Genomic DNA, 14,467 nt, shown 5'->3' with positions numbered 1-14,467 from the left:
GGGTGTCATAATTTCCTCGACTTGTTCGTATTCAACTACTTCCATGCTTGTACTCTTGTCTTCAAATCTACGGGAACCACTGCCATGGGTTTGAGATGCCCTGCGGGCATCCTCCTTCAACTGCTGAGCACAGATAGAGCCCATCCCAGCTGCGAAGAAATCCATCCTATCTAGCATAGGAGCAATAATAATAATTATAATAATACCGGACAACCATCAACGGCAACAACACTACAAAACCTGAACCCCGAATCAAGGCCTGATTACAATATCCTCAACCCTAAACTAAAAAGATTCACTTGGCAAAACAAGGATTTGAACAAACTACGCAAACGGAGCAAGCAGAGCACCATTAACAACATCATACCCCCATAACCATAATAATAACGAAATAAAATTGAAATAATAAACAACAAAAAATGGGTTTAAGAGTAAAAATACCTTTAGGTTTTTGACGAGGGTGTTGATCGAGGAGTGATAAGCAAATGATGGACGAGAATGAGTGAAGTAGAGTGGCAGTAAGAATGGCAAAAAGTGTGGCTGCAGGTGAAAGTAAAATAAAGGGCCAAGAATCTGAGATCACAAGGGAGAAATCAACGGCAGAAAATGGTGTGAGAAGGTATTATTCCTAGCTATAATGTAGCAATGCAAGAAACTCCAAAGAACAGAGGTTATAAAGTGCTTGAAAAAGGCAAAAAAAAAGTCAGTACATAGCCAGTCGAATATAATACCGGCTCCACCGCAAGGCGCAAACAAAGAACACCGGAGATTGGAAAGAGCGGGTACCTGGAAATGCGAGAAACCCAAATTAACACATATCAGAAAATCTTGAAAGGTAAAAAAAGACTGCAGAGATAAGTAAACAGGCAGGCTTTAGACGGTAAGCCAATGCCCATGCCACTAAACACACCATGAATTGGGCAGAGAAGACAACACAAAGCCATTTGTCGCCTTATACTCCGGAACACCGCAGTCCACGAAAAATGCAATCACAACAAGGATAAAGCGCAATACAATCGATAAAGAGACTGCAATAAAGCTGATCTTATGAATGTACAAAACTGACCGCGCATCAATTGAAGAGTGAATACAGGTCTAACAAAGAAATAGCAGTAACAATACTAATAATACCTGGTTAACGCACCATCCAAAACAGTGGCCCTAGTAGCTAAGCATCTCCTCAAAGCTCCAAACAACTCCAAGCTCATGCCAAATCCAGCCCCAGGATCTAGTGCATGTCCACAACTTCAGCTCCAGGATCGTGGCGATAATAATGAGATCAGACATCATTCGAATAATAATAATAATGAAAGTAATAACAGTAGTAGTAATAAATCAATAATAACAAATAACAATTGAAAACAAATCTAATTAGCGGATTCAAACTGTGAGAAATCCCCAAAACTGGAACCAATCCTAAACAGACAAAAAAAAAAAAAAAAAAAAACGAACGCGGAATCCCTAATAAGGAGTAAATACCAGGAGATTACAAAAAAATGAAAGCCAAATCGCTTAAGGAGTAAAATACCTTTGAGGAGACATAAGTAACCCGATTGACACTCAAAGGAGCTTAACCACATCTTAATCAAACTGAAAATCCCAAAGCAGCTCACGAAACCTACAAATCCACGCAAACAAAGTTCAGGCAGTACCAAATCTAACCGCTATCCGACCCCAAAATCATTATAACACTCCAACATAAAGGAAAACAAACGGAAATAACTTGAAAATAAGAGATTCAGAGACGCTATCCTTGGAAATCAAATAGAATAAACATAAAAAACTAATTCAGAATCAATTATAAGAAAGAGTGAATACCTTTGAGGAGATTCACGATCAGGTTTCTAGGTTTTGTGAGAGCATCGAAGGAGTGAGGTGAGAAGTGAGGAATGAAATGAGAATGAGCGGGATTGAGCAGAGAAGGACCGAAAGTTGTGGTTGTGAGTATAACAGAGATGGATGGTGGAGATTTAATGTGTAAATAAATCAACGGCAGAGGGAGACTTTGGTAGGCACTATTCATAGCTACAGTGATACCAAGTCCCCTCTTTTTAAAGAGTAAGGATTAAGTTGCCTACGTATCTTCGTCGGAACTCGGAAGAATCAAAACCCACGTAGTTCTTTACTTACCTGACTTACCTGTTTTTGGATTATAGGCGGTTGGATGACTTTGACCTTTCTAGGTTGGAGAGCTCGTCTCGGATGACCCATCGTCGGTACGGTCGTCTTCCTCTAATAGGTCGTACTCCGTTGCCCCTTGACGTCTTATTTTGGCTTGATCCCAATCTTTTTTACGCACACACATCTTTACGGTCGAGGGTGCTAGGCTAGATCTTCTGTCATCTAAAACTCTTCCACCTGCACTAAAAGCGGACTCCGACGCAATCGTAGAAGCAGGAACAACAAGTACGTCTCTTGCTATTTTTGATAGTAAAGAGAATTGGATGGAACGGGATTTCCACAAAAGAAGGATGTTGAAATCCTTATCATTTTGTTCAACCTGATATGATAAATAATCGTCCAAGTCTTTTGTGGCGCAAATAGTAGTAGTGGAGGATTGTGTTGACGATCTCCGAAATAAAATTGAATGAAGTTCGTTGTCAAACCGAGCGCTCTTTTGAGCTGGAGGGTTACTACTACTAGACTCATCATTAACCGTAACATAAATTTTAGACAACTCACGTAAAATATTAATACATTCATCAACATAATTTTGGGCATTAAATTCAACACCAAGCAATTTATAATAATATTCTACGCTATTCCTTAAACCAATATGTTTAACACATGGATCTAATATGCAAGCTACATCATCTATATGCGGAAAAGTACTAAAATAATTCATCCATTTTTTTTTCATATCAATGATTACGGGTATTAAACATGCTTCGGCCTTTTCAATCTTAGAAAATGCAAGAACGATCTTTAGACATTCAAGTATAACTAAATGCACATTAGGTTCATACACAAGAGAGAAAATGTTGGTAGCTTTGTAAAACGGTTCAAATAGATTACAAAAATTTTCGGCAATTGTCCACATACTATTATCAAGCATTTCATGGTCGTAACGTTGGTGACTATTATATAACTCATTTAAAACGACTTTATACTTTACAGCTTGGTTAAGCAATTTCTATGTCGAATTCCACATAGTAGGGCAGTCGGTGGACCATTGTTCGGGTTTTAACCCATGTTGCTTACACAATGTTTTGTATTGTGTTTTCATCGATCTAGCATTTCTAATCCAATTAATGCAAGTTTTGATTGGTTTTAAAAGTGGTGCAAGAAAAGTAACTCCTTCTTGAGCCGCCAGTTTATAATATGGGTACAACACCTAATATGCACAAGTTTGCCATTTAGCAATAAGTTATCCATTCCAGGAACATGTTCAATACATTTAGTGTTAGCTGATGCATTGTCAAATGAGATGGAAAAAACTTTCTTAGACAAATTAAATTTTTCTAAACATTTTTTAAGACGCAAAAAGAGGTTATAACCGGTGTGTTTTTCTTCCATGATATAAAAAACAATAATACGTTTTTGTAAAAAATAATCATGATCAATCTAATGAACAGTAACACACAAAAACGGATCATTTTGTTTTGTAGTCCATGTGTCGCTAGTTAATGCTACTCGACCATCATAATTAGCAAAACATCAATTAATTCTTTTTTTTTGTTCTTTATATTGTTCCATAGTAGTTCGTTTTAAAGTGTGGAAACGGTTAACACGAGTAAAAGCGGGTTGTAATGCTCGCCTATTAAAATTTTCCAAATTAACATTTTCGCCATAAGTAAAAGGCAACTCTTCAAGATTAACGAATGTAGCCATATGACCAATCATAGCCTTTTGGTTATAAAAAAAAGGTTTACCTCCACCGGCTTCTTTGCTCATTAAACCGCTAAGTTGGGTTTGAGTTTGGCTAGCAACACCACTTCCGCTTATACCATGCTCTTTATTCAAGTGGCGACTCATACTTCCAAGTCCGCTTCCAACTTTCCAAGCATAATCTTTTATTTCTTTCTTTACATCACGGCAAACGGTGCATATACAACGATGACTCCTTGGATCTTTTTTGTCTTGCACCCTCATGAAATAGCTCCATACATATGATTTTTTATTTCCTTTTTTACTTTGATTTGCTTCTTCTTCAATGTGTGCATTATGGGTAGAACCTACAAAAATTCAAATAAATTAGATGATTATATTTCTAAAATGCATAATTAAAACAAAAAAACATTAATTAAAAAATAGAAGTAACACTAATTTAAAAACGAAATTAACAATAATTAAAAAACGAAAATAAAATATATTACCCTCTTGAGACGCAAATATCGCATCAACTTCTTCCGGAGTATAATCCCTTCCTTCTTCCATTTTTATATAATTATAATTCTAAAATTTAATTTAGTACATAATAATTAGTAAGAATTATAAATTTATAATAATTATTAATAAGATAATTCTATTATACTAGTAATCTAATATATTGTAACTTAAATTAATCAATAAAACTTGATAATTTGAATATATAGAATAGATTAAGATAGAGAGTTGAGAAAATGTGAGGATTAGTGTGGGAATTAGGGGGGTATTTATAGGATTAGAATTAGGAAGAAAAAAAAACAAATCTAAACTAGCCGTTGAAATTAGTAGACGTTGGACATGGATGATAACAAAGTTATCAATCTATCACACTAATTGAAGACAAGATATAAAATTGCCAAATTCATATCACACAAGCCAAATTGCCAATTAATTATCAATTTGACACTAATCAATTAGATTTGACACTAATCAATTAGTGTCATACTGTCATATAGCCGTTAAGCAACAACATCACTTTTGGTCGGGCCAGACCGGGCCGGGTTAGAGGCCGAGTCAGATACGGGTCAGAGGGCGGGTAAGTGGACGGGCTGGGTTTGGGTTTCTTAACCCGGGCCAGGCCAGGATAGGGAGGCGGGCTAGGCAGGTTGGGTCGGGCATGGTCGGGCTGTGTGCTAAAAGGGCCCGTCGGGCTTGGCCGGGCCAGCCAGTGCTGTTGGCCACCTCTATCCCCACCCCCTGCATCTTCCCTTCTTTCTTTTGTCTTAAAATCCCCTGCAACCTTCATCTTTTTCGAATATACCAGCAGCAACAATAAAACAGAGTGCACTGTACAAACTCCATTTTTCGACCTTTCAAACCGAGATCCCTCCTCCATTTCTCAACCAAAATTTATAATTCTTGCATCATTATCCTTCTTACTTCCTCCTTCACCTTCCTAGGTAAGAAAGACGTAGGCTTGTGGAGTTTTCGTCTCGACCAGTCTTATGGGTGTGACGTTTTTAAGCTAATTTTGGGTGTAATTTTAGTTTCTAGGTGAAGACATTGAGGACGCGGAAGGAAACTTGTTCATAGTAGACGATTTCCTCGAAGATTGAAGAAGTTAAGGTAACAGTGCTAGGTTACTCGACAAAATGTCGAAATCACGTCTTATGTGTCGTGTTACATGCCCTTGTATGTTAAAGATTGGTTCTTTATGCATTTCCTCTTTTAAACGGTTGAATGTGTTGGGATTCTACTCGGTTTATATGCTCACTTGAGGTACGTCTGTGTCGTGTGCTTAATATGACGAATTTCCGCCTCAAAGCGCTAGTAATTTGGTCAGATTCGGAAAGATTTAGGTGGCCCTTTGGGACTGTCTTTGAACTGCTTTAGACATGTAAATTTCAGACACAATTTTTGTCTTAAACGTTGTCTTAGCATGGCCCTTGGTTGGAATACTTTCATGCGAAAAATGGGAGTATTTTTGCAGGTTTCGTACTCTGTTTTGGACCGTGAATCTGGTGTTGGTGGTGCGGTTTTTAAGACGGTTTTATTCGAGTTTTACTTATCCATTTTCAGAAAAGTTGGTACCTTTAGATTCTTGGTAAAGTGGGTAATTATGTTGGGTAATTTGTTTGGATGAATACTATCATTTTCATGCTTAAAAAGTTGTCTTAAGACGGTCTCACAATAGCTTGAAACCGTGTATTTGAGTCATGTTTAGGGGCTGTTTTGAGTCGTCTTTTCTTGTTGAATTGGACCAAATTGTTGGCCTCTATCTCATATGTATATACATGTATGAATTGGGTAATTTATATGGATGAATCCCATCTTGTTCATGCTTCAAAATCCGTCTTAAACGGTCTCATATGGGTTTATATGCTACTGTTTTGCCGGCTTTTCCACGCATGTGCAGGGGCCGTTCCACTTTCTCCTATAACATGAACATTGTGTATTTAATTTAATATGATTCATTGGTTCATGATGGAAACTAAAAAAAAAAGGTGGGTTGACTTATATATGTCATGCTCGCCTAATACAATGGGTAGTGTTGGGTGGCTATCAAGATATATGGCTGACATAATTTGTGGGAATTTCATATTTTATTAATTAATATATACTTTAATTCATTTATTCTCATTTATTTATTTATCGTATTTCAAATACGAGTGATTTATTCCACATGATTAATTGAAATGAGTCGTATTCCGGTTATAATGCCTTTATGCTATACCTTTTTGCTTGACTTATCTTTACGCCTCTTTCGGACTGTCCTGCCGATTGTGGGTTTAGCTCATATCTTCCGCCTCTTTCGGACTGTCCTGACGATTGTGGGTTCTCGATTTCCGATTTAGGGTTCGGGTCTTGGATGCGGACTGTCCTGTTGCATGTCGAATCGGGAACTGTGCTGTCCCGAGAGTCCGGCCAGATTTAGACTAGGTGTAATACTACGGTTTTATGTGTCTATGGGTACTCTATCGAGTGGGGCTTACTCTGTCGAGTAAGTAGCTTTTTACGCAAAACAGTAGTCTGCCTGTAGGGTACTCGATCGAGTAAGTTGGGGACTCGATCGAGTAGGGGTCACTCGATCAAGTAAGTCACTTACTCGATCGAGTAAGTGTGTTTTTACGGGTTGTTTGCCGGGTTTTGATAGCAACGCGAGAAGGTTATAAAAACATATTTCGGCATTTCTTTTTCACTCTTATTTCATTATAAGTTTCACAAAAGAGAAAACAAGGTTACGTAGTTCTCCTCTCTCACATTGCTATCAAATCCTAAGGGCTAGAGTCGTCGGATCGTTGAGTTCTTTATGCCGTTGAGACTGTCGCATTGTGGGTAAGATCCTAGTATAGTTTTTATATCATTTCATTGATTTGAGTTGAAACCCTAATTGGGTAATTTGGGGGTTTTGGGGAGTATTGTTGATGTTAGATTGTGATTGTATGATTGTATGTTTGATAGGAAGTAATTTCATGGAAGGACGATGTTGATTAGCTGATTGTGACAATCTTGTGATGGCTTATTCCAGGTAGGGTTTCCCTACTCGGTATTAATTACATGGCATGGTTGATATTTATGTTGTTAGTATTGTTGTTGTTGAGTAATTATCGTATTGGATTCTAATTTGGTGGTTGTTGATAGAAGTATTGTGATTACTGTATAACTGTCTGTGATCTTCGGGGTGCATCCCTGGCTGAGTGTAGTCACTTGCGGGAGTGACTTCACGCCCTTGATTTGCCTTTTGTGGAACCCGCCATTGAAGGGATGTGCACATTAATGAACATGAGTTTATCGCTCGATGGAGATGAGCGGGGCTTAGGTGGGAACGGCTGCGGTCCCCCACTGGCGGCGAGGAATATCTGTTGCGATGGGTACTCTGGCAGGGCTACACACTTCGGTGTGTAGTCAGATATGTAGAGATAGGGTGGAGTTGTGGAGATTGAGATGTGCTGTTTAAGGTGTTTATAATATGGTTTCATTGCAGCTGTTTGTGTTGTGTAATCAGTACTGACCCCGTTTAAATGTTTTAAAAACCGTGGTGATCCATTCGGGGGGTGGTGAGCAGTTATTGAGCAGGTATGAGTTGATGCACATGGGATAGCTGGGTCGAGTCATCACGAGCTGTCTTAGAAGTCTTCCGCTGTGTCGAACACTCTTTCGTTGTTTAGTTGGTTTAACATTTTGAGAACAATTGTACTTTTTACTTTATCAGTTTTGGTTGGACTTGTATTACGTTAAACTATTTAATAAAGTACGTTTCGTTATTGTCTATTTGATTATCATTGCCTCGGGTAACCGAGATGGTAGCACTTCCATGCCTTAAGTGGTCCTGGTAAGGCACTTGGAGTATGGGGGTGTTACAAAGTGGTATCAGAGTGACGATCTTGAAACCTGTAACCAATGAACCTAATGAACATAGGGAGTCAAATTAAAATGAACCTGGGTAGAAGTTGTAGGAGTTAATGCAAAGACTTGGGAGACGTCCTAAAGTCGCGAACTCGCCCTACAATATTGAACCGGTCACTAGGGGGTATCATGGGATTGCTATGTGTTTACTAATGTTCTATTGCGTATGTTGGATGATGTGTTGTATAGAAATGTTGGAAAATGATGAAGTGGTTATCTGATAAAGTGTTGTGAATAAGCATGTTGCATGATAGCTGGTTTACAATGTTGTTTGGAATTGTTGGAAAGGTATATGAGAATGATGAATGATGTGGCGTAGAAAGGGGAGTAGTTCATATATGAGAATATGTGATGAATAATGATGTTGCAGGATGGATGATTTATAATGTGGCATAATAGTAACATGTGAATAGGAATGTTGTGTCGTATACGTATATTTTGTTTGCGTAAAGTTGTATGATAAGTTTATGTACTTGTCCACTGTTGTTCATATGTATATGTTGTATGAAGTGTGTAGTTGTAATGGATGAATTGGTTAGAAAAGATTAAGTAAGTAATTGCATAAGAATATGAAATTCATGTGTGGGCCATGTTTATGTGGGTAGTGGATTTTATAATGTTGCTATGTTAGTAACATGTGAATGGGGAATTTGATGTTGTATGTTATATTATTATTTTTGCGTAAAGTTATAGAATAAGAGTATGTGGATAGTACATGATTGATAAGTTGAATAATATATGTGCATATGGATGTTATTGTTTGGCTTTTGTAGATAGTAAGATGTGGTTAGGGGTACTGGTTTTATGAGTTTTGGATTGGTGTTGTTTGCTTGGTTGTTGTTTAAGTTGTTTGGAAGTAAAAATCAAATAGTTATGTTGTTCGATTATAAAGAGGTTGTCTTAAAACTGTTATAACTTGAGATGCTAAATGATTTTAATGCGATTCCAATTGGAGGTGATAGCTTGTTCTTTTACGATTCTAACGATAGGTCACACGCCCAAAATGACCAAGAAACGAGTGAGATATGACTGTTTTACGAAAATTGGATAGTGCTGAGAAATGTGTAGGGTACTCGATCGAGTGGCCCTCACTCGATCGAGTGTACCTCTTGTTACTCGATCGAGTAACCCTTACTCAATAGAGTAGCCCTGGTAGTTTGTTATACGTATTTCTGACCTTCACCTACTCGATCGAGTAGGCTGTACTCGATCTAGTGACCCCTATTTTGGGTCATATACTTATCTTTTGACTTCGTTGCATATTATGTTTAATTCAAAGGTATTATTTTGCTTCTTTATGCATTGTTTTACATGTGTGTCGATCTTGATGCGTAAGTTACCCAATCTTATAATGTGGTGAGTGGCACCTTATGGTGGGTATGGGTTCGGTGGGGAGGACATGAGTTATATGTGGTTTTGATGGATAGTGGAAAAAGAAAAGGAACATTGCTGAGCTGGTTGAGGCATGGTGTAAGTTTTGTGAGACGTGGTGAGTGATATAATTGCAAATTTGAGTGATGTAAAGGTAAGTGTATATGAGTAAAGAGTGATGTAGGTGTAAGAAACGTGAGAATGAAAAGGTTGAAAGGAAGGATGTGGGTAGTAGCAACTTGAGATGTGTTAGGAATTATGAAGGGAGATGATTAGATTGTGTTGGTTAAGAATATATGTAATGAAAGATCGTTGTAGAGGGATGGAGAAGAGTGGTATATAGTGAACTTAGTGGAGACATGCCACAACGTGGATTTGCAGATAGTGAGTGAGTTTGGGATTTTTTATTATCAAGAGGTGAAACTAATGTGTGATTTCCTTGGGCAATTAACGGTATGAAATGAGTTTTGGGATTCTAAAAAAAAAAAGTGATTGGTGATGAGTGTGAGTGATAGCATGAGATGGTCTGGACTGATTGGTGATAAGTGTTAGTGATAACATGATAAGAGAAGATCCATGGTAAGAAAGAGTGAGATGATACTGATATGAAATAATGGGATTCGGGTTTTGGAGCAATGAGAAGGTAACCGGAGCACTAAAGAATTAGATAAAAGTAATAAGGAGTTGAACTATTAATTGGTATTGTTGAGTGTAAAGAGAAAAGAAGGATAAAAAGTAAGCTAAGAAAAATGTTGACCGGAGTTATGTGATATAGAAGTAATGAATCATCAAGAAGTGTGATACTATCATGAGGATTTGAGTTAACGGTTATATAGGGGTTCCAGGACGACATGTTAATCATGAGTTTCGAGGAATTAAGGAATGTAAAAAGTTTGGTGAAGAATTTGCACGATAGAAGATCTTGGTGGTGAGATGGGTGACGATAAAATTATGGATAGTATTGGGAAGAAGGTTGAGGTAAATTTTGTTGGTGGATTTGATGTCGTTATTTGGGATGCTAACCGATGATAGGAAATGAACTGTTATATTTAGAGGTGAGTGGGAGATATTTTTTGTACGCGTAGTGGTGGTATTCCGGTGTCGTCACTAATGGTTAAGGGTTATGATAGATAAGAAAGATAGCAATTCTAAAGAGGTTGATCTTGTATAGGCCGGATTGATATGTACGGCTGTGAGGAAGTATAAGACGTGGTCTTAGGAGGCGGTTGCTATTAGTTGAGTATTAGCTGTATGGTTATATTTGGCAGGGGGGTGATGGTTATGCGAATTGGAGAGTATTCTATGAGGGGCATACGAGTTAAGCTCGGGCGAGAGGTAACCTTTATCAAGTGGTAACTTATGTGTTCAGGATTGACTAGTTGGATATGATTACGGGTGTATGATGTGTATAAATGTTTGTGTGAGGTTCTGACCTCACGAGAAATGGTAGGGTGTGATAGTTATAAAGTTGTTATATGAATGTTTTGTGATATATGTTAGGTACGGTAAACTAATGGAATAATGTTCAAAAGTGATAGTTTGGGTGATCTGGCATGGCTAGTTATACTTGTATGTGTATTCATGATATATGTTTATTCCGTGAAAAGGTATGGATGATATTCATGAGATTCTTGTCTGTTTATTCCGTATAATATGTTGTGTTGTGATCTAGTAAAGCAGTTTTCAGTGAGTTTTCTTGTCCGGAAAGTTATACTGAGTCAGTGATTATGGGAATTGTATGTGGTTGTGATGTCTATCGATGTGGTTGTTTTGCCTCGGGTGGTGATCCGGGCACGGTACTTCGTGTTGTGATGCGTATATTTTCGCGCTGCGGTGGGGCTGTTGGTGGCGGTGTTGCGATGCCATCACTAGTTGTGGTGGAGTAGGCAGGATGATTACGATTCGAGTTTCGAAAGTACATACCAGTTAAACATAGATTATTGTTTTGTTTGCTGCTGTTTCCTGTGAGTTTCAGTTTGGACACATAGACGGTTGTTTTGTTTATTGATGTTTCTTACGAGTTTCAGCTTAGGCGTGAGGGTAGAGTATGATATAGAAGAGAGTTGTGTATGTTTCTGTTGCCAGCATGGTGTAACGATATTCTATTGATGGGACACAGTTGTGAGGGGTTGTTACAGTACTTTTGATCTTGTATTAGATGAGGCATTGGTGGACGTAGTTGTGGCAAGAGTTTTGTGGAACATGTGTTGTAATGATCTGGAAGCTACAGGTAGTTCATAACCTTTTATAGAGACAGTGAACATAGGGTGTTGGGAATTAATATCATGTTAAGTTATGAATTAGTTTTGCGGTAATGGAGGAAAGGAACTCGAGGATCTAGTGTCAGGGTGTGTAGTAATTGTGGATCATTAGTTATTAGTATGGAGATAAGTGCATGTATAGAGGACAATGTCATTTCGGCGGTAATAGGGAACAACTGGAGTATTGGTTATGCTAAGGATCTTGTGGTATAGGTTAGGTGGTGTGCCGAAGGAATTGAGGTATGAGAACAGTTTAAGTAAAAGAGCCTTGGAAATAGGAATGGTTATAGGTGTTCAGGTCATAGGAGGTTATCTTTGACATGTCGTGGTGGTGAGGATAATGAGAAGATATAGCTAAGGATCTAGTATTAGTGAGTTACGAGGACGTAACATTTATCTTAAGAGGAGTAGGATGCGATAAAAGAGAGTTTGATGGTTATGTATGTTGTAGTATAATTGGAAGTACAGTGTTGGTGTGGCATAAAGGATGGATCTTTGTTGTGATTGATTTTATTACAGGTCATGGCCATGCTTATAGTAGTTTGATGTCTAGGAGTGTGAGAATATTTCTATAGTGTTGACATTTGGATGATGATTTTTATGAGTCCGATAGCGTTGACAGTTGGATGATGAGGTTATGAGTGTGAGTAAACTTCGGGGACGAAGTTTCTTTTAAGGGTGGTAGAATGTAACATTCCGTTTGATGTTTATGAATGTCTTCATATTGGGTTTTCTAGTGGATAATATGTTACGAAGCTAGCAGCGTTTGTGGATGGTAGTTGGTAGTGTATGGAGTTAGTGTCAAGAGAGACTATAATGTAGTTGATACCATATCGTGAGTTGTGTTGTGGAGGTAGGCATAGTTGGTGGAGCTGGAGTTAAGAGTTCAAGTTTTATAGGTTGAGGTTTTGTTTTGAGTTCTTAGTTGCGTTGTTGTGTCTTGATCGTGTTAGTATGTTTGTTTGTTTTGAGTATGGGTTGAACTTCGGGGACGAAATTCTTTTTAAGGAGGGAAGACTGTAATACTACGGTTTTATGTGTCTATGGGTACTCTATCGAGTGTGGCTTAATCTGTCGAGTAAGTAGCTTTTTACGCAAAACAGTAGTCTGCCTGTAGGGTACTCGATCGAGTAATTTGGGGACTCGATCGAGTAGGGGTCACTCGATCGAGTATGTCACTTACTCGATCGAGTAAGTGTGTTTTCACGGGTTGTTTGCCGGGTTTTGATAGCAACGCGAGAAGGTTATAAAAACATATTTCGGCATTTCTTTTTCACTCTTATTTCATTTTAAGTTTCACAAAAGAGAAAACAAGGTTACGTAGTTCTCCTCTCTTACATTGCTATCAAATTCTAAGGGCTAGAGTCGTCGGATCGTTGAGTTCTTTACGCCGTTGAGACCGTTGCATTATGGATAAGATCCTAGTATAGTTTTTATATCTGATAAGACGATATTTACCCATGTTTATACTCCTTAATTATATATTTTTATAGTCATCCATCTTACTATTTGAGCTATATAATGTACTCTGGTCATTTTGTTTGTTTAATAAATTAAATTTCATATTAGTGTTGAATAAACTAATTTACGTTTAGTTTAAAATATGTGTGAACCCATGAATTACGAGCTGATGGAACAAAAGAGTAAGACCGTGCAAATTGTGGGAGCAAATTAGAGAAGTGGACTAAAGTCAATAAAGAAATCAAGTGAATCAAATGGTTTGCACGTGGGTTAAACTCCAAGTGAACAAAGGAAAAAGCCTAAACAAATTCAAGACCAAGAACAGAAGCTGAAGCTACATACGGAGAACTCATACAATGGAAACTCTATTCTATCTCGGATTCTCTTTTCTAAATTCTATCTACTTCAATAATTTCCCTATACAAAATCTATCCCAAAACTTCCCAAAGTTAATCCCGTATAATGCCAAGATCAGTATAAATACCTATTTCATCAGTCAGAGTAGGAGGCGGGAGGCGAAGGAAGGCGAAATACCCATACATAATTTATAGATAAATTGAGCGAAATAGAGTGACAATTTGAGACCTAATTGGGTCGTGAAAGCCGTAGGAGAATGTACCCGGACGGAGTTTTAGCACACAGTCGAGTAAGGGCGAGTTTGTGGCGGATCCTGAGGTGCGACAATCCGAAGTTCCGACTACAAATTTCGGGCAGTAATTAAGTTCTCTCTACCTCTCTTGTATTCAATTTATGGTTCATTTTCGTTGATTAATTTTAGTATTGGAAACCGTTGATTGTTTACTGTTAATCTTTCAGTTATTTGTATCCGAAATTTACTCGGTCTTAATTGAAGGTTGCAATTTCAGTTTATAATTTGTTATCTTAATATGGCCTGAGATTGTTAACTATGCTAATTGTGTGATTCTGGCTTAGTTCGCGTCGCATAATCCGAGTAGCAGCTAGTTTAGATTAATCTCTGCAATTGGGGTTAGTTTAAGTTAGGAGTAAAATTTGGTCAACTAATCTTTAGGTAGTGACGACACTAAAAGGTTAATTGGATTAATGATGTCTTCTTGGTTCGATAATGCTTTTAATCCGGTCTTTAGTAGGGTGCGACAAACTTACATCGGTCGGTTTGTTAAGAATTGGTCTAGGCTTAG

The 14,467-nt window shown here is 37.9% G+C and overlaps 1 protein-coding gene across 1 annotated transcript; it reads right to left on the bottom strand.

Annotated features, from left to right (window-relative positions):
- Window positions 1-62: 62 nt before the first annotated feature.
- On the bottom strand, window positions 63-1,241 carry LOC141634502 (uncharacterized). Its single transcript, XM_074446651.1, has 4 exons — window positions 1,132-1,241; window positions 732-786; window positions 442-573; window positions 63-170 (listed from the first exon to the last, which is right to left on the bottom strand). The coding sequence occupies exons 1-4, from the start codon at window positions 1,206-1,208 to the stop codon at window positions 117-119; spliced, it is 318 nt and encodes a 105-aa protein (XP_074302752.1). The 5' UTR covers window positions 1,209-1,241; the 3' UTR covers window positions 63-116.
- Between the last annotated feature and the right edge of the window lie 13,226 nt (window positions 1,242-14,467).

This window comes from Silene latifolia, chromosome Y, assembly GCF_048544455.1.
Source record: "Silene latifolia isolate original U9 population chromosome Y, ASM4854445v1, whole genome shotgun sequence".
Taxonomy (NCBI): Eukaryota; Viridiplantae; Streptophyta; class Magnoliopsida; order Caryophyllales; family Caryophyllaceae; genus Silene; species Silene latifolia.
This window is presented reverse-complemented; position numbering and strand designations above follow the sequence as displayed.